Consider the following 21413-nt stretch of genomic DNA (forward strand, 5'->3'; position numbering starts at 1 on the left):
TATTTACCTAAGTTTGGTGCAAGTCAGGGCTGTTTTCCATCAGACAGCAAGCTTCATGTTTTCTGTAGCATTGCTGAACTGCTGGAAGTGTGAAAGTTTCAAGGAGTGGTTGCCTTGTGCTTCCATTCCTATTCTATCCAGTTTTGGTGATCTGGATGTTTTCAAGTTACACCAGTTACTGCCACGCATAGTTCTTTCATTTCCAGTCCTATATTTGAAATGAAGATGTAAGCTTAGTCCTGGCTAATTTAGCACTGACTTCATGCAGCTCTCAGTGTGCAGCTTAATATATAAAGGACAATAGCAGTAAGCATTGCAAAATTGGGTTTGGAATAATTCTTATGGTATAAAAAGAAGTTCCAAAAAAAGTTGGAATAGTTCATTACTAAGAGACTTTGAGATTTATCCATTGCCCCTGTGAATTTTCTCCAACATAGTTTATAGTAAAGTAGTAGACCACAACTGAGATTTCACATCAAAATAATTACAGGTAAACACAGAATACTTGGTGACAAGAAAACTGACCTTTTGCTGTATGGTAAGGACCACACAGTTTTACTTTCAGATTGGATGTCTGATGAAGTGGAATTTGTCCCAGAGTATTCTGATAGCACCTACTTGCCTTCTGGCAGGTTCTGTCATTCAGCTGGGCTGTTCCTTAACCCAAGAGTGAGATGAATGTAATGCACACAGTTGTCTCTCATCATATGTACTTGTTTTATCTGCTAAAGGTGCTGTTCTGTCCATATAAATCAGTGAGAGGCTTCATGCTGGCAGCCTGAAATGGTGTGTAAGTTTACATGCATTTCTTGTAGTTTGAGGCCTTTCCTGTGCTGCCAGGGGAGAGCCATGCAGTAATTTGGGATGCAGGTGGAGAAAGAGCAAATCTGTGGCAAATCCTCTAGCTGAAAAAGTCCAGAATACTAAAGATGCCAATTGCAGAAATACTTCAAATACTAATAATTTGATTTATGTTTTGATGACAAAAAAATTGTTTCTGCAGGCTGTTGGGTCGGTGCCCAATGAGTGACTAATTTTAGTCAATGCCTTTTTTTCCTTCTTCTTATCTCCTGGTAACTTTGCAGTGGAGGTAAATGGTGGGCAGCCTTGGTGCTGCAGACCAGATGGCTTTTTCTCTGTGTCTCAAAAGAGGGAATCAGTGGATTGTATTGGAGCATACATAATGCTGCCCTGTCTCCTGCTGCTGGTAATAGCAATCTGATTTGTGGGCTGTGTGCTTCTAAAGCTTGTGCAGTGGAGCTGAGGGGAGGCTCTGATGTGAAATGAACTTTCTGCTGAGGCTTGGCTAAAACAGGCAGCACGTGCAGATGTGACTGAAGATTGTCCTGCTCCCGCTGGAGGCAGAGCTCTGCCACCTCTTGGTGCATCCCTTGGCACAAGGCAGGAGGGTGCTGGGACCTGCTCTGTAAGAGGGAGAGGGAGGTGCCATTTCTGACAGGGATCTAATCAGGGATCAGGGGCACGGGGCACTGCCAGCACTGGAGTGCAGCGTTCCTGTGCTGCACACTCCAACCAGCAGCAGGAGAATCGGAGAAAGGCACACTCCAGGGGTGATGGGTGTCAGGGTTCAGTACAAATGAAGTCAGAGTTTTGCCAAATATCATGTATTGGTAGGCATGGTTGGTGCTGTTCTTAAGGGCTTGTGTTTTAGGACAGGCAGAAGGGAAGCAGGGTAAGGATCTTACTGGATGGGTTTTTATCACATAGGGGGAGGCTGCAGGATAACGGCAGCACTTCAAGCAGAAATTGTTGTCTTTACCCCCAGCACGACCTTTTGCTGTGGTTCATGGGTCCTCTGCTCTGCTGCTTTCCTAGAGAGCTGCAGGAGATTGTGGCACACCTCTGGCACATCCATTTTTCAGCCCAAGGGGCTGTGAGCCCAGTACTGCTGTGGCCTGGATGTTTGAGACCAAAAAAATCAGCAGAACTCTGTGAGATTGCAGTATTTGGGAGAAGGCTCAAGGTTAGCTTTGTGGCTGCTATACAGTACTCACAGCTAATAGTTTTTGGGATTATTTGTGCTGCCTACCTTTAAAATTGTATGTTACCATGGTATCAGTATATTGTCCATTATGAGAACACAGTTTCAAAAAGAGGACTTTATTATTGTGGTTATTGTCTGCAGAAGTCCTTGTAGAAGGGTTCACATGGCTGGAAAACCTACTTCCATCCAGCAGTTAAAATAGGATTTGGAAATATACATATGTCAATTTATTAGTGGGCTCATAACATGAGGAAAATACTGACTCATCTTGAAGTGAAAATTTAGTGTTTATTTATTTATTTATTTATTTATCTCTTCAGTGAGCCCAAAGTTTGGGGGAGCTCTAAAAAGTCCCCAAAGCCACTTTTCTCTCTTATGTGTTTTACTTTCAGAGTTTTCCTGAATTAAGCTTTCCTTGCAATGGCCAATTGTTTGAGGTGTTTCCTCTGCTGCAACAACTTGTGCCGTGCTTGTGTAGATGAATGATCTCTTGGAGGATTAATGACTCAGTCTATAATAAAGGCTCATGTTTTTCCCTTCTTCTCCGGGAGTGTCTTCTGTCACACCATTTTTAGTGCTGGCAATGCAGATTAATTACATAGGTTTTTGAGACAGTCATGCAACCAGTGTTAAAATAACTGCTCACCTGTGCAGATTTAGACAAAATAGTCTAATGATCTGGAGAGGAAAGCCTTTACATAATGTAATTGCTGATCTGGATCCTAGAATTTTCTATATTGATTTAGATATGCCCCTTTGTGCTCAGACATTAGTGAAATCAGTAGCTATAGAACATCCCTGTGGTTACTTGTGACATTTATTTTCAAAATTATGAGCTGTTATAAATTTATTATTTAATTGAAAACACTTTCATAAACCTAACATGCTTGTGTGTGTTCCTGTTTAGATTTTCAAATCAGCAGTTGAGAAGCCACCTTTAAACTGCTTTACTCCATCTTAGTACTGAGGATGCTCATCAAGGTATTCACAGCTGCCCATATTGAATAGTGGTCAAACTCCTCTGCTTTTGTTCAGTTAGAATGTTTCCAAGTGAGGGGAGGCAGTAGGTGCTTGGTTTTAAACTTGTCTTTTATTTTTGAAAGGGGTGAAAGCTTTTGCACTTTCCTCCCACTCCTCAAAGCCTGTCTCCACATCAAAAATGCTTCTCGGAGAGTTCATACGGCCTCTGGAGCAGACAGACGAGGTTTTTAAGTTCTCTTTATTGCAGTGCTCTGTGTGTCCTCCCTCCCTGGAGCAGGAGGAGGGATTGCTGGGGTCTGTGTGCTCAGAGGAGCAGCAGTTCAGGACTGGAGGAGCTGTCCATGTGCAGCCAGCCACACATGAGAACATCAGAGCCCTTGTCACGCCAGGCTTGGCAGCCCTGGCGTGGTTTGAACCTTGGTGGCTTTTGATCAATTTGGTTTCATCTGGACTTGCTGAAATTCATTTCTTGTGAGTGTCACAAAACACATAAATACACTCATTCCTGACTCTTAGTTACTGATGAGCTTCCTGTTATGATACTATTTAATACCTCATAATCTAGAACAGGGTTATTTTTATTGCACATCTGTGGTGCACATATTTTACAGAATCATTGGTGGTTTTTTTCAGAGCCAGGAAAGGCCATTATAATCATCTTAGAGTCTTCATTAAATATGCTGGATATACTTGTATTTCGAATTTCTGTGCTTCATTTTCAAGCTTCCTTTTTAGCTACAGTTTTCTCTTTAAAAATGTATTGAACTTGGTTTAAGATTTTGAGTTACAGGGAGCTCAACATGCCTTTTCTTGGTATAGTTACCTAAAATCTATTAAACTTTGTATTAATTGCTAATCTAAATTACCCAATATAATCTTTCACAAAATAGGTCTGGTTATACCTTTCCATTAAAAAAAAAAAAAAAAATCTAAATTACCTAATGTAATCTTTCACAAAATAGGTCTGGTTATGCCTTTCCATTAAAAAAAAAGGCTGCAGAGCTGTTTATCCATCTGAATTATCTTTCATTGTAGATACTTGTGATCAGTGCAGATCTTGACCTTCTTTGGGAAGAACAAGATTGGAGCGTCTTAACTTTCTCACAATAAGACATGTCTTTAGATCTTGAAATTTATCTCCTAGATCTCTGCTGAATCTTTTCCTAATTTTAGAGACTTAGTCAAGTGTGAACACTGTGTTCAGGTAATTAATTTACTAACAGCATATGCAAAGCACTGCTCGGTAGGATAGTAAGACAAAGCTAAGGTAATTTACAGTTTGCACTGGAGCTGTGTGCCAGTGCCACTGCTGTGCTGAGCTGCCTGTGCTTCCTCCCTGGGTTAAGGGCTTTTTTACTCTCAGTATTAAGAAAGTCTCCTTTGAGATCCTCTGAACCTGGAGGGGCTGGAAGTAGATTTTAGTTGTAATAACCTGTATGATTCACAGGCCTTATTTCTTGTTTCCACCCATTTGTTTTTGAGTGTTTCTGGAAATGAAGTCTGTGTCATTGTCATAATAGATATTTACATTCAAGTGTGTGTGTATTCTACTTTAATCTCTGTTTATTATTAAAATGCAGTTTAAAAAGACTGCCTGTGATTATATATTTGTTATTCAGAACAGGAGTATACACAATTACTGGCATTTAGTGTGAGGCTAGTATATTATAAATCTAATAATTATTGTAAATGAAGTTTTGTCTAGTTTGAATAAACTTAATCTATCCTACATCACTTTTTTTTTAGTTCTCTAAATGCTTCTATCTGTATTTAGTGGTTGGTTTTTATTGTAACACAGTATTGCTATAGATCATCATCCTAATTTCTGATTCTGTGGCCCTGGTAGTATTGACAGTACTGCCCAACTAAAAGGAAAAAGTGAGGAGATGTACCATATTCTCTGGAGTTGGTGTTGTTGCAGGTAGCCCTAAAATCAATATAGAAGAACTTGACAAGAAAAGCCATGCTGTGTCATACTGTTTACCTTTGAGGTAAAATGAAGCTTCTGGACACCTCCATTGTCATTTTAGTATCCTACATGTGTTCTAAAGCTTTAAGCTATAGAAGTGTTGATATTCCTTTTCTGTACTTTGTTACAGTAAAATAGTGTAGTTTAACTTTTGAACTTCCATAGATCAGGAGTATTTGATCTGGACATTTGTAATCCTAAATAAAGATGCCCTGGATACATTAATTACAGGTCAAGTGAAAACAAATGAGCAGCCCTCTTCTAACATGCACTTATGGAAGATTAACTATCCCATGTGGAAAACTCCTTGGCAACTAATGCTGTTTTGGAGTGCTAATCTTGTAAAGCTAGGAAGTAGCACAGTGACCTTCTGCTGGCCCATCATCATCATCCTCACAGGTGAAGCATCCCATGGCTAGCAAAGCATCTCAGGCACTTGGACTGTGAGAGTGACACCACTCTAGATAAAGCTTTGCTGCCTCTTGCTGGGTGTTTGTGTTCCATTGTTAGCAGTGTTCATACTCACCCTGGACTGGATTGATTGAACTTGATTCATATCAACAAGATAGATAGTGAGAAAAAAGAAAATGCTTGTGTGCTCAGATGAAGTGCCTGAGCCCTCTCAGAAGGTGATCTGCTCTGCAAAGGCAGCATCTCCTCCATTTGACAATCCTGATGACCCTGCTCCACTGTGCCCATCCCCAGTGTTCTGTTCTTAAGCTGTGTATTTACCCCTGCACACTTATGTAAATTTGGGACACAGTAGTTCTTCACTGTTCCTAATGTTACCTTTCAGAGCTGTTCATTCTTGGTTGATAGCAGACTGCCCGTGCATTTATGCAAGCACAGTGTGGTGTAGGATTTTTAGCATAAAATGTAAGAACAAAATTGATACCTTGAACATACAGCTTTGTTTCAAAAGCTGAACTCCCTGTGACTCAGATCATCACAGAATCATGTTCCTGTGCCAGTCACTGATAGAGCTCCAACCCAACAAAGGTGATAGATCAGAGAAGAAATGTGCAGGAGGTGTGACAGTACAGCCCAGGTGTGTCACCGTGGTTCTGACATGTAACCCCACATGTGGATGCTGTTGTAGATTTCAGTCACTTGGGAGATACTGGGGTGGAAGCTCTCTAAACCCTCAGTGAGTTCAGGTTAGTTCTGTTTCATATCTTAAACTCTTTTATTTAAGCTTTTGGGGGAAAAGAAATCGAAACTTTATTTCCTTTTTGTTTATTTTTTGTATTGAAATTTTGTTTTTTAACAAATGGCATAATAAGATGGCAGCAAACAAAATGCTATGATGAAAACATAAGGGATTAGGGAGGTTTTTTGCTGTTGCTGCACCTGTACTCTCTGTGACACTCCCTGGAATGTGTTCTCTTAGAGGCAAGTATCTCTGGCACTGTGAGGTTAGTGAGGTAAGGAGCTGGATAAATGGCAGCTGCAAGGAATTTCTGGAGCTTTGGAGCCAGAAAGTTCTTGGAGCAGCAGTTTTGAAGAGAAGATGAAGGAGAGAGCAGAGAAAGTGACAGGGAGAAGTAATTGTCACACAGGAACATAACTGGAAAGATAAAATTGATTTGAGAGAAAAGCAGGAATCTGGGGAGGCATTGTCATGCAGGAATATCTTCCCCTGTGCTAATGCAATTCCTTCAGACAGCTCATTCCTAGATACTTGAACATTTCTGAGCATGAAGGCCCAGTTTTGTTTTTCCCTGCCCAGGAGCATTGCAGAGGTTCTACAGATGCAGTGGAAGGGGAGCATTGACATTTTTGTGTGTTTATTACACTGTTTGAACAGTTTGAGCAAAGTAACAATCCTGTCTGCATTTGAGATCTGAATTGCTGCCTTTCTGAGCAAAGAGGTACCACCAGGGGGCAACTAGCTATCCATCTTCTTTCTGAGCATGAATCCACTCCTTTCCTGGAAATCTTGGGCACTGAAGAATTTTGAACTGGTAGAAATTGTTTAGAAAAATAAGTATTCTTTAGTTTTCTTGTCAGTTGTAAAATACATTTGCAACTGCATTAAACAAGCAGCCACATGGGAGAATGTAGTTTAGACATAAAGCCTGTTGAGAATTTGCTGTCTCAAACCCAAGTGTTCAACATTTAAAGTTGTTTTGTAGGCATGAAACTAAAGGAAAAAGCCAAAATGTGAATATGCTTTCAGGATTTATTGGTAATAAAATTATAATTCTCTGCCTGGTGCCATGGAAGGTGTGCTGGGTTTGCTCATTCAGCTGTGAAAGATTTTAATATTAAATTCCACTTTCTGCCTGAGAATTAATTAAGAATGAGTAGACTCTGTATAGGTTGTAGGGTTTGAAATAGCTTGTGATTTATGTGGACTTTTTGCTATATTGCAGGTTCTTCGGCAAAAGCACTTGTGAGCTTGAAAGGTAAGAAATTAATATGTTGTTTACTTGTACCCAGTCTGACTTTCAGGTATATTTAGTTTCTGTCTTCAGAAAGTTCAAGAAAATCACAGGCTTTTTTGTTGAAATATGGTGGGGTTTATTACAGGTATTTGTAGTTCTATAGAATAATAATCCTTGGCAGTAGAAACTACATATATTGTGGTGTATTTAGACACTGCTCTTCTGGGTGAAATTCCTGAAATGCTTTTTTTTCTTCAAAAGTACTGCCTAGGCATCAAGTTTGATGAGAAGATTGGGGTAATCTTTCATCTCTTGAGCAGGAGATACAGGAAGGATTCTTAAGTGAGACTTGTATGTGACACAATTTACATTAGGAAGGCATTTCACAACTTTATGGGGTTCTCTGTCAGCAAATTGTGGGTTAAATCACAAACCTGCTGCTTATATTTTTTTCTTTGAAGTTATCTTCATGAACATTCATAAAAATTTTGAATACTTCTAATTTGCCCAGTAATTAAAGCTTCTTTATGTATTACATGGTTTTTGTTACACAAAGAAGAAGGCATGGTCTGTTGAATATGTTGTCATTAATGCAGATTTGTTGGAATAAGATTTTATTTACTTGTTAGTGTACACCCACTTAATAATTTTCTAGAACTAGGTGTCTGTGTCTTGTAGAGCTTTGCTTTCTCCAGGTTTCAGTTACAGCCACAGTTCAACTGTTGATTTGTGTCAACCTGACAGTGGAAGTAACTGATTCCAGCAAAGGAGGTTTCAAGAAACCTAAAGGTTGTCATAAATAAAAAATACTTGTTTATGTTCCTCTTTGTAGTGAAAACCTCCTTCAGTTTTTTTAAATTAATGTTAAGAATTATTTAATAAAAATACTGAAATCTAAAATCTGTTTGTTACTGAATTCAAAGATGTTGAAAGTAAATATTTTAGTAGTTGATGATGTTATACTTGGTTTTGGACTGTAGTTACGTTAAAACATACACATACATATTTTTATATACATATATATATATAAATTATGTACTTTCTTCACAACAGAGGGAAGTTTATCCAGTTCGTGGAATGAAAAATACAATTCTCTGCAGAAAACACACATTTGGAAAAGCAAGAATGCTGGGTCTGCAGTGGAAATGGTAAGAAGCAGTAAAAAGCTTCAGGATTAGTAAAATACCATGCAGGGAGTCAAATGTAAGGATCACACAAAAAGACTGAGATTTATAGTTTTGTAATGTCCAAAGGTGGAACTATATCCTTCACAAGCACTTTGCACAGTTTGCATAAGAGATGAAAACGTATTTTTAAAATGAATAATCAAACACATTAAATTTCTGACCTCATTCAAGATAGGTCAAAATAATTTCCTCTCTGTTTTTTTTTGAAAAGCACATGCTGTGTGAAGTACTTGTACTGTATCTACCACCTTGAGCTCAGGATCCCCAATTCTGATCAGCTATTTTTGTATCTCGTGAAATATCTCACTTCTAATTATGGCTGAGAACTGAAGCATAAAGGAAAGGAAGGGAAGGTATCATAATGCACTTCCATCATTGTGCCTTCTGAGGGGCAGATTTTAATAAAAGGAAAGGACTGTCAGTGAAATTTGTGTATTCTGAGAACTTTCATAGGAGGTCTTGCATTAAAGAACAACTTTGGGGTGGGGATATGAAATGAGCCTGCAGCTTCCAGTGGGATGTCTGGTGTTTGGGTTGACCATTTCAGCCTTGTGGTTTTTGCTTCACTGTTTCTTGTCCTGTGATCTTCTCCCTGGTATTTATTTTTAGGTATTATAGGATTCACACAGATGCATATATACACACATGCTGCTATGTGTTTATGCTAGAGGACATAAGGTCTACAAAATGCAGTTCCAGACAGAGACCAGAACTTTGTGAAGACCCTTAGTTCCTGCAGTTCATGTCACAGTTTTCAGCTGCTTCCCAGGAGTGCCCATCATCTCACAGAAACAAGCCTTACTGGTAACTTAGAAGATCACACATGCTAAAGACCCTGACTGGCTGTAATACCTGTATAAAAACCTTGTCAGTCTTTAGATATGGTGGCTGTGGGTGGTAAAAACACAGAGTCAAAGTTTGAGTGTAGCTCAGTGTTCTGCAGAAAGCTGGGGGAAAGATCAGAGCATAGTCTGACATGTTGGCAGTGACCCATGTTGCTAAGATGTCATGGAGTAGTTTGAGTTTACTGAATGCTGAAAGTTTTGAATACATGTTTTACTGTTGGTTGAAAAATCTTTCCAAAAATGCCTGACCTGTTTAGCCACTGTGGATGATACCTCTTTGCAGCACTTGTTATTTCACTCTGTTATTTCAGACAGCTCAGAGTGATGAAACACTCTTCTCATTTTAGGTGGTTCTTTGGAGTAGAGTTTGGCAGTTTCTGTTGGGGGTTGTAAACAGTTTGCTTGGTCTGGCTCATGATGATTTGGTTCCCTTGTCAATTTGGTTCCTCTGTCCAGTGGGTGTCTTCCCTGGTTTGTACCAGGAATTAATTCTATCAAAAATGAATGTTTTCTTCTGTGTGCTGCATGTGGTTAGGTGTCTATCACATACAGAGCACTTCTGTTACTTAAATATTCTTGAGTAGTTATTTTTATAAAATACATCTAATTTAGCATAAGCAAGGCACATTTCCTGGGAAAACCTCGTGTTCAGATGGCTTGGGAAAGACAGATTTTTAACTACCACTGATTAATTTAATAGAAAACATCTCTTTTCAAGCAGTTAACCAGTAACAAATGCATTAAATGTCTTTCTAAAGTGCAAATGCTTGTTAATGAAGTTTTATTTAACTGTGTTGATTCATTTTGTCTCTGGCTGTTGTGCTGGGCCACAGAATCTTCATGGAAGGAAAGGAAAAGCTGCTTCCCCTCAGTGCTAACAGCCAGTCACAGATTGCTCTTTTGTCCTCAGTGAAAGCAGGAGCCTTTTGTCACAGGGTCAGATATTGAGGAATAACTAAATGAGTTTTTTTCATGATACATTTGCAATATCATTTCTTGTTTTCAGTCAGCCTTCTAATTCTTTCTGAGCTATAGTAGTACACAAGTGAATTTCACTTAGTATGAATTCTAAATTCTTTTTTCTGAGATTGTCACATAATTTATTCAAGATGTAGTTTCTTCAGACTCAATCTTCCTAGCATTTTGCTATGCAGATACTTTCAATGAGTTAAAAAAACAGCAAACACGTCACTTTATTAGAAAACTCTTGCTAAAATTCTGTGTAGCTGTGAACATACCAAACAAATACAGTGTTTGAATAAACATTTTTTTAATCCAGAATTCAAAACAACTTGTTTAGCAGATGTACTACTTATAACCAAGGCAAGCTAAGATACACAAGTGTTTAGACACCTAACTCTATGGAAACAAGTGGGAGTTAGGCTCTAAATACTTCTGTGAAACTGGGCCAGCAGCACAGTAATGGTTATAGTTAGCACTGGAAAAGCCTGGAATCTTGAACTCCTCCTTCTCTCAGTCCTTAGATTTCTGAGTTCTGGGAGGCACTGTTTATTGTGTACCGTGTGCCTGAATACCAACAGGTGACAAGACAAGAGGCATTTCATGTCTCTCACTGTGAATTCTCTGCATGAACAGAGAAATCAGGTTTCTTGCGTGTAATTCTGAATTTTGTTCCATACAGCCCTTCAGAAATTCCAAACGGAGTCGACTCTTCAGTGAGGAAGATGACAGACAGATAAACACAAGGTCCCCCAAAAGAAATCAGAAGGTTGCAATGGTTCCACAGGTACCTACATACATGTATGGAGATATTTTTACCAAAAAGGGGAACAAGCCTATCTGTTCTAGTTGAAAATTTGAATATATTTGCTTTTCAAGTTGCATTTTTGGTTTATGAATCTTCTTGTGAGGAAAACTGTTGTTAGAAGTAAGCCACAATTCAAAACAGATTAATATTTTTCTTTCTTACCACTGGTTTCCTCAGTTTGTTTGTGGGAGTACCTGTTTTTTGTGATTTGAACACGAACACACAGAGCTAGAAAGGATTCCAGACTCATTGCCATCATGCTCCTGCAAGCAATTATCTCCTGTAGTCAGCATAAACTTATTCAGCTTCAGTTTAAAACTGCCTAAGTTTTTTGCACTGATTATGTAATTGAGAAGGCTACTATAGAATTTAATGTAGCTCAACAACTTAGGGACTTGTTCTAGATTTGTGACCTGACTGTGTTCATGGCCAGCTTTACCTTCTTGATCCTGTAATGCTAAAGTTCTCAGTTCAAAGAGCTTGTTTTTCCATCCTCCACTTGTTTGTCCACTCCTTGATACAGCACAAAAAAGCAGCTGTGATTTGTCAGCCTTTATTTGTTGTGATAGAAAGGGGAACCTCTCTTAGTCTCAGTGAGTTGGCTCTGTAGTACCTTTGTCATCCACATCACTTCTCTGTGCCATCACTTATGAGGCTCAATTTACCTCACTGAAAAAGTACTATTTGAATACTGCTCTGATTTGCCTTCCGAGCTGTGCTGTGCAGTGCCTGATGTGAAAAGCTTGGCACTTGCCATTTGGCTGGGTCTGTTCTGCCAGAGGTGAGAACCATGACATTTCTCTTCATTACCATGATTTCTTAAGAGTAGAAAGACAGTAATGTTCTAAATCCAGCTGTTTTTGTTTTTTTTTAATGTCTGATTCAGGAGGTCCAGTGATTGCCAGATAAATATTTACTGCAGGGACTACAGCTGTTGTAGTTCACAGATCTTGCTGTCCCACCAGGTTTTGTTTCCTGGAGTTCCAGTGGGAGAAAGAGGCTTGTATCTAGGGCAGCAGCAGCCAACAAGGTGCCTACCTTGTGCTTTATCCTATTATTGCTGCTACTGAAGTCCAAAATACTTCGAGTTTTTGGGGAAGGATAACAATTGATCATGGCATGGGGACTCCGTTAAACCTATAGTCTCAAAAAGCTGTTACTTTTTGCAGAAAAGTTGTTCTTTCTCGATGATGGCATGGGGACTCTGTTAAACCTAGTCTCAAAAAGCTGTTACTTTTTGCAGAAAAGTTTTCTTTCTGTCAGTTAAGACAGCCATCCTTGGAACAAAATTGCAGATTTTTGTTCTATGGTCTTGTTTAAACAAGGATCTATCTATTATGCAAGCAATCTAGAACACTGTCTTTTCCATGATTTATAAAACAGCTTTCAAATGTAGTTAAATCTTGATTGCTTGTTTCACTTGCAGTTTGCTAAGCAGACACTCTGCTCAAAGCTTTGCCTGTGTTATATTCCTGTCCTAGCTTCATCTTCTCCTTAAGAAGACCAAGCAAGAGTAGAAGTTCTAGTGCAAACTAGGCAGGTGCTGTAGCTGGCATCTGAGCTGCAATACCAGTTATGCTCACCTGAGACAGTCAGTGGAGCCTCAGAGTGTTGAAGTCTGTATGTATTTTGACGAATAATGTAGTTTTCAGTGCTGGAAAATGTTTCTGTTAGAAGAGCTTTGTATGGAGATAATGGTATTGATCCTGTTAAAATTTGCTGTCTGTTCTGTTTGATTGCATTGCTGATATAATGCAGTAAGGGTTGTTATAGATCTGCAAGAAAAACATTGCAGTGAAACAATATATGCAGACTTTTATCAGGAAAATCTGCTTTATTCGAATACTGAAAATATTAGATTCTGTTTAACTGTTTGGTTTTGGTTTTTTTGTTGTTTTTTTTTTACTACATAGAAGTTTAGTACAACAATGTCCACCCCAGAAAAGAAAGTGTCACAGAAGATTGGTTTACGGCTTCGGAACCTGCTCAAGCTGCCCAAAGCTCACAAGTGGTGCATATATGAATGGTTCTATTCAAACATAGATAAGTATGTCTGGTTTGTATATTATCTCTTAGTAGCCTAGAAACAGATAATTTTCTAAAATTCAGCTGCATAGTTCCATATATTGATTAGATACTCCAATTTATTCTTAAATTACTAGTTATGGAAAACTATTTTGTTTGGTGGTGGTGGTGGGTGTTTTTGTTTTTTCTAATGAGCAATGTATGTGCTTTTGGTTCTTTGCAAATACCAACTTTAGAAAGTCTTATATAGAAGCCTGCCTTCATGGATGTAATTTTCTTTTTATTACCTCTGCCTCTACCAGATACCAGATTTTATTCATAATGCTTTTAGCACCTGAAACATGAAGATATCAGAACACTTAGACTTTTCTGAACCCTTGCATCAGTGCAATACAGAGGAGATAGGAAGGACACTGCTTCTTCATAAAGTGCTGCTTTCCTGAAAGGTGTAAATGTTGATATTAAATATTTTTTCCCATCGTCCTGTTTTTATTATGATCACTAACAGAGCTTCAGGCTGTGACTGTTCAACTCTTGTCCAGATATCAGCATCCTGCTTGGATCTCATAATGTATTTCCTGGACTGTTTCTGCAGTTTGTGCCTCAGAGTTTTTGGCATTTGTTCTCTTAATGCCACTATCACAGTGGTGTGAACTGTTTAAAATAAACAATTTCTAAAATTTAAAAGACATTACTGATCAATGGAATATTAAAATCTGCACTGTTTGACTAATAGATGCAACACAGCTATTTAATATTCTAAAGAATGGCTTCAGAGTTAAGCATTATTTTACTGAATATACAAACAAAATAATTACTGTTTTTCCTTCCTATTTTAATCACAATTGCTGTAGCTTTTTTTCCTTAACTGAGAAGGCAGTCATAGCAACAGAAAAACATTTTGGCATATATTCATCAGAAGTGGAAAAATTTCACATCCATTTTAGTTAGTTTTAAATTCATCCTCTCTAGAATTTAATTCCTTTGAAAGAATTAGTCTTTTCATGCATCTTCCCCAATTACAAGAATAATAAATAAAACAAAAAACCCCAACCCTGCTTATTTCAAGGAGTAATTTTAATATGTGACATTTTTAATAATGATTTTTGCAACAGACCAAGAACTTTTAGTGCATTCTTAAAGAACTGTCTATGAAACTGTAGGTCTATCAGCAGACTAGAGTTTGAGTTTAGCAGGTAATTCTGAAATCCTCTTTGATAGCTATCCATGTAGGTGTGATGGGTTCTCCTTGGCTAGACCAGGTCCTCATCAAAGCTGCTCTATCACTCCTCAGTTGGACACAGGAGAGAAAATGTGGCAAAAGGATGAGATAAGCACAGGGAGAGACCACACCAATTACTGTCATGGGCAAACAGACTCAACTTTGGGAAATTAATTTATTGCCAGTCAAATCAAAGTAGGACAATAAGAAATAAAACCAAATCTTAAACCACCTCCCTTCTTCTTGAACTTTATTCCCAGTTCTCTCCTCTCTATGTCCAATCCCCCATAAGCACAGGGGGACAGGGAATGGGGGTTGTGGTCAGTTCATCACTTGTTGTCTCTCTCTGCTGCTCCTTCCTCCAGGGAAGGAATCCTCCCATTCCCATGGGAGCCAGTCCTTTGCAAAGTTCTCCAACCTGAATCCTTCCCACAGGCTGCAGATCTTCACAAGCTGCTCCAGTGGGGCCCCTTCCATGAGATGTACTCCTTCAGGAATAGACTGCTCCAGTGTGGGGAGCACACTTGGGACCCCCATGGGGTCACAACTCCTGGCAGAAAACCTGCTCCAGTATGGGCTCCTCTCCATGGCTCCACAATCCTGCCAGGAGCCTGCCCCAGGAGGGGCTTCCCATGGGTTCACAGCCTCCTTTGGGCATCCACCTGCTCCAGTGGGGCCCTCCATGGGCTCAGGGACACAGCTGCTTCACCGTGGTCTGCAGAGGAACCTGTGCTCTGGTGCCTGGAGCACCTCCTTCCCTGACCTTGGCTCGGTGTCTGCAGAGCTGTTACTCTCAGATACTCCTGCAGCTCTGTCCTGCTGCACAGTTTTTTTTTCCCCTTCCTGACTACATTATTTCATAGGCATGACCACCATTGCTGATGAGTTCAGCCTTGGCCAGGGTTGGGTCCACCTTGGAACCAACTGGTGTTGGTTCTGTGGGATATAGGAAAAGCTTCCAGCAGCTTCTCAAAGAAGCTACTTTTGAATCCCCCCTCTGCCAAAACCTTTCCTTGCAAATCAAATACAGCTTGTAATGCTCATAAGATATGACCATGTTAAGATACTATAGCACAGTTTACTAAGAGACTGCATATCTTTGGAGGAAAATCTTTGATGCATCTTGTTTGGAGTGATATGATCCAGGCTTAATGAGAAGCTTAAAAAAGTTTAAATCATAGAGCTATCAACTGACAAAATATGGCTCACTGTACAAATCTCGGAATATTTTAATCAAATTATTGCATCCAAAATTGAAATAATCAAATAAAATGCCATGTCTGCTGTAAGCTTTTGAAATATTTTTATTTCTACAACTCTCATCTGTGGTAATTAGATTATTGAAGCTGATTCAGTTGAATTCTCTATATACTACTGCAGTGGACTGTTTTCTGTAAAGTGCCATTGATTTTGGGCCACCAGAGACTCCTGAAGTGCTCCTTACTACTACAGTGATCACAGGTCCTCAGAAGCAGATGCACCTGTAACTCAGTTCCACCATTTTCCAGAGCTTCCAGTCTTGTGGATGCTGTGGATTTGGAGTTTGCCTGCTTAAGGACAAGAGTTAGTAAGAACAATCAAATATAGATTATCTTTCTCAGAAAAAAAAAACCCAAAACCAAAACACAAGCTAAATAGTTATTCTTTATATAGATACCTTATGTTAGCAATAGTAAATGTGGATAAAATTATACTGTTGTATACTCTTCTGTGTCTGTTTCCTGAGCCTCACTGCTCATTCTTTTTGTTTTCCTTTTCACTTCGTGCTGCAGCTGCAGATTCTCCTACTGCAAAACTATTCTCTTCTATTCTTGCCTGGGTTTCCTTATATCTGTGCCCCTTTCCTCTCTCCTGCCCCCCCAGACACTCAGTTGAAAGCAGTGTTGCTGCCAAGGTCCTCTTTGTTCTGTGCTGGGGTATGTTCCCCTCCAAACCCCAGTGCCCTGCACAGAGTGGAGAAAAGCAGCTTTCTCTAGGATGCAGTTATCCTTTTGTTCTTGCCAGGAGGGATCTATTTCAGTTGCACATAGTCTTTTATGATTAACCTATTCTATTAGATGGGCATAGCTGTTGCTGCTCCCTTGTCTCCTCAGCCTAAGAAGAATGTGGTACTACAAAGAAAAAAGGCAGTCATAAAACAGAATAGAGATGGGTCATAGCATCAGAGAGAAATTCCTGAGCTGTGCAGGGCTGTTCTCTGAACTGTCACTTCTCTCATACTGATCCTGTGCTTCACCATGGAGTCATGGGGTGATACATTAGAAGTCTCACCTGAACAGCTGCAGAGAATGATGAGTTGGTTCAATTTCCTGTATTTTGGAAACTTCTGTTGAGAATCTGAGTTACAATTGAATGAATTGATGAAAAAAAGGTACTGTCTGGCTGTTTCTCAGTACCATATTGTCCTTCCCTTTACTCTCAATATTTCACTCTCTGGTTTCCTTCAGTGTGTTGCAGTATCCTCATGACACTGAGCTGACTCTGCTGAAGTTTCATTTGGTGGCTTTTTATCCATTATAGAGCAGGATGAATTATGTGTATTTCTCTGTAGAAACTAGAGAAAGGAGCATTTTTAAATGTCAGTGATAGTAAAAGTCAAAGAGTAGTAGTCCTGGAAACTTCTCGATTTTGTTTTTGGCTGAATTAAAATTCTTCTTTGAATAGGAGTGTCTTGTTCATGTGACTAATTTATGTTAATATTTTTGAAATGTGTTTCTGATGATGGTTGTTTTTTTGGAATCTTGTGACAAAAGTTTACTTAGTGTGGTTAATGTAGGACTAATTATGTTTCAACAGGCCACTATTTGAAGGAGATAATGATTTCTGTATATGCCTGAAAGAATCTTTTCCAACTTTGAAAACCAGAAAATTGACAAGAGTAGAATGGGGGAAAATCAGGCGATTGATGGGAAAACCACGGAGGTAATTTTTTCTTTTCTTTCAGCTGTTACAAGAAGTTTTGATGTTACTAAAATGATTCCTTTTAAAAATTTTGCATTCAAATAGTAGAACAAAACAATATCTTTAAAGTAATAAAACTCATTTTATTGAGGTGTTCTCTGAGCACCTCTCTCCCTCACACGCCCTATTCCTTAAATCCATATGTCCATGAGCCTGTGCTTGAAATGTTCTCTTTCCACTCCAGGTAACTAAATGTCCAAGCTAGGTTATGTTAAAGTTGTTTGGTGTCTTCTACACTGCAGTGCTGCCTGGCCAGTTATTCACTAAGGTTTTTTTCTTCTGTCTAACCAGCTCTTCTTGGGGAAAACAAGTGTACATTTTCACCTCATTTATTTTATTATTGTTTTAAACCATTTTATAGATCCTTAACTTTTCTTAGATTGGCTGTCAAGACAGAGAAGAGATGAAGTCACCCATAAAGTATTGTCCATTGCAGAGAAGGACATGAGGTTCTTTTTCTATTACAGAATTTTTAGTTCTTAAACCCTCTGATTAAGCTCAGCCTTTCCACAAAACCTACGCAATTAGCCTAGAGAAGGCTAAGGGAGGATCTTTTTTTACATAAATATGTGATAAATATGTGAAGGGAAGGTAGGACCAGGTTTTATTCCAGCATTATCTGGTGACAGGAAAAGAGGGAATGGGCACAAGTGAGGTGGCAGAATCTCCATCCTAAGATGTACTCAAAGGCCCTCTGGATGTGGCCCTGGAGGTCATTCTGCTGGGGAGGGGTTGGAGGAGGTAACCTCCAGAGGTCCTTCCAAATTTGACCACCCTGTTATTGTATAAGTAGTGTTTCATAAATTAATCAGCCTTTAGTTCTGTAAATGCAAACACTAAGGCACTGAATCCATTTCTTCATATGGAAGATATGGAATATATTTCTGAATATATTCACTGAATATATTTCTTCATAGGTCACTGAGTCGGGTTATATTTTGCATGATGGAGACTATTTCATCTTCTGTACCTGCAAACAACAAAAGTAAAAATTGTCAGTCAAGGGAAGGCAGCAGAGCCAGCTTGAAAATAGCTCCTTTTAGAAAGATATTCATGTAATTGGAGCTTAGCTTAGATAGCTTTTCCTTTGTTGTCATGCTTCCTACTGGCAGAGAAATGGTGTATTTGGAGGTTTAGTTACCAATTTCTCATTTGACTTGTGCCAAAAGTGGTTACCTCTCTAAAAGAGAAGCTTGCCTCAATCAGCAGCCTGGTGGACCATTGGTAAAACTTCAGAGTCTTGGAATGGTTTGGGTTGGAAGGGACCTTGAAGATTGTCTGGTTCCAGCAGGGGCTGGGGTCAGGGGGATGCCCTGGGCAGGAACTTTCTCTACGTCAGATTGCAAAACCCCATCAGCCTGGTTGGTTGCAAATTTCCTTTTGTTTTTCAGGGGGTCTTTGGGTTGGTTTTTTGCTTTTCTTTTTTTAAGCCATGTGGAGAGTGGATTTGGGTTTGATTTGGGTTTTTTTTTTGTTCAGCTATCATAGAGTTATTTTTTTTAAAAAGAGAGACTCGCACCAAAGGAACCAAAGATGTAAATAGGCAGGAAATTGCTTTATCTAATTTGTGAAGTAGAAGTATTTGACTCCTTAAAGAGTCTGATTGTTTGTTAATGCAAACTTTGAGTTACTGCTTTACAGCTACATAAAGTAAGAATTCCTGTTTGCTTTTTATTTCTTCACTAATATTGTTTTTTAAATTACTGGTAGTCTCTTTCAAGATGTCATGAGTGGTCTTTGGTCTTAGTTTTAAAAGACTTTGAATTATTCTAAAATATTTAAATGCTTTTTCAAGACAATTTTCATCTATCTCTAGAGCAAAGATTTTTTATTTTACATTCTGTTAGAAATTTCTTGTCTCTGTCCGCATCTTATGGAGGATATGTCAACACTGATATCTCCCCATTAGAGATTAAAATAACATTTTGCAGCCACAGTGTTGGTGGCAGAGGATAATAGTGTCTCTCTGATAGTTATGCACATGGTTGTCATCTTTTTTTTGTTTGTTTAAATATATTGTAGTATTTTCTTATGTGTGCTGCTACCTTAAATGTCCTATCACACATCAGCAGTGTGTTTGATTGGCACAGCAGTATTCTTCATGAGAGCCTGCAAAGCTTGTAAGATTCCTGTAGACTGTGGGGAAAGATATGCTCCAGGAAAAGGAACAGGTAATAGTTAGTTTTGTGTACTCTGTGTAAACTTAATTTGGCTTGTGAAATAGCAGTGGATATGAATTAAGCTTAGATCTGCTTGTCCTGCCACTACTTGATGGTGGTGATTCCTCTGTTAGTTCAAATTCTCACAAGCAAGGTAAAAACTGAGAAGAATGTTCAACCTCTTAAGAAGTCTCTACAGAAAACTAATGAGTTTGCAATTTTGGTCTGTACCATAGTTTTAATCTTCATTTTTTCATAGGATGGCATGAAGATAACCTTTATTAAATGCATTTGGGGAATGCTGGGGTGGAGGTTTCCTTTAACAGGAGCCAGAAATGTATTGCAAATAGTTTCTACATCCATAGTTACAGCATTTGGGACAGAGACTTTTTAAGACCATCTGAGCTATCAGTAAAACAGTAGTTGCTGTTGTGGGGACCTTCCAAGGTCAGTGATTAGTACATCAGCATTTGAATTTGTATTTCTAAGAGCATGAGTCAAAAAGCATCAGTGATATTTGCTGTTCCTAGTGCAAGACCCTGGACATTATTAGAAGGACTAATACAAAGTCTGTAGTGCTTTATTGTTTTGTTTTGGCTTTTTGGGTTTTTCTTGTTTGTTTGTTTGGGGGTTTTTTTTGGTTTTTTTAATTTTGTTTTGTTTTGGGTTTTTCTTGTTTGTTTGTTTGGGTTTTTTTTGTTTTTTTTTTTAATCTATTTTGTTTTCTCCTCAATGGACTTGAAAAGGTTGGACCTGCATTTTGCAACTTGATATTCACAGCCCACTGCAAGCATTATTTCATACCTGTTCCTTCCCAGTAGTAAATATGAAGTCAATAGCATCAGTAAATGAGAATATCCAAGTAAGCTCTTCCTGAGTTTCCCAACCACTGTCCCTCTCTATGTCTGCCACATCCCTTTCCAGATATTTTAATTTCCTAAGAGAAGCACTGGAACAGTACATAATTCCAGGTAAACACATTCTGCTCTTCAGTGGTAAACTGGTGAGTGGGACACACACCTACAGCCTCAATCTACAACAGGATTTCTAGGCTATACAAAAACTAGACTATACAGAGTGGTGATTTTTGTGCTGATATGGTTGGAAAGCCTCATGTGGGAGCCTTCAGTGCAGTGCATTTTTGCATTACCTGACTAAAGTGCCTCACAGCTTCAGTTCATTCTTGCTTATGTTTTTCTCCCATGTCTTGCTTAGGACTAGGATCTCATTGTGTTAGCACAGGGAGAAAATAGGTGGCCTGTGCCCCATATAACTCAGAATAGAAAACATAGATAAAAGGCAACTGATGTGTGCATATAGAGTGTGAAACTGCTGGTCAGTGAAACAAAATGGTCTCGGCATCCTGGCTCCTTAGTGCTTACAGTCTTCTTGTACACAATGCCAGGAAGAGAAATCATGGAGAAAAGTGAAAGGGCTTTGTGGAAATCTCTCAGTGAGGGATATACAGAAGAAAACCTAAGAATGTTTGTTTCAGCATATAATAGGAGAGTAGTAGAAGCAGACTTGGAAAAGGGAGCTGACTTCTTAGTAGTACTGGGTTGGAGATGACTGAGGAACATCTTGAAGGGATTTAAGTCAGAGAATAGTTTGTAGTGTAGTAGAGGGAACCATCAGCAGAGTTGACAATCTCTTCTAAAATAACTTGATAAAATAGAACTTATTGGTCAGTAATCAATATATGACTGTATGAGTTGCATAGAAAATGTTTAATCTACATTTTACTGCAGTAAAACAGTTAACAAAGTTGGCAAATTATTTGATAAATAACTTTCTGCAATCAGGCAGACTTAAAATAACATTTGTACACCTTTTTAAAATTACTTCTTTCATTGACATGAGACTGAAGAAACTTTTTTCAGTAAGGAATGAAAGATAGGATTGAG

At 38.8% G+C, this 21413-nt stretch overlaps 1 protein-coding gene across 1 annotated transcript in view; it reads left to right on the forward strand.

Moving 5' to 3' along the window:
• The window catches only part of LIN9 (lin-9 DREAM MuvB core complex component), a 38521-nt gene that overhangs the window by 2112 nt on the left and 14996 nt on the right, over positions 1-21413 (forward strand). The window contains exons 2-6 of the mRNA XM_039717011.1: positions 7331-7363; positions 8396-8490; positions 11017-11121; positions 13056-13189; positions 17186-17311. Coding sequence (XP_039572945.1) covers positions 7331-7363; positions 8396-8490; positions 11017-11121; positions 13056-13189; positions 17186-17311 — 493 coding nt within the window. The remainder of the gene's footprint in view (positions 1-7330; positions 7364-8395; positions 8491-11016; positions 11122-13055; positions 13190-17185; positions 17312-21413) is intronic.

Source organism: Passer montanus, unplaced genomic scaffold (assembly GCF_014805655.1).
Source record: "Passer montanus isolate IOZ18808 unplaced genomic scaffold, ASM1480565v1 scaffold37, whole genome shotgun sequence".
Taxonomy (NCBI): domain Eukaryota; kingdom Metazoa; phylum Chordata; class Aves; order Passeriformes; family Passeridae; genus Passer; species Passer montanus.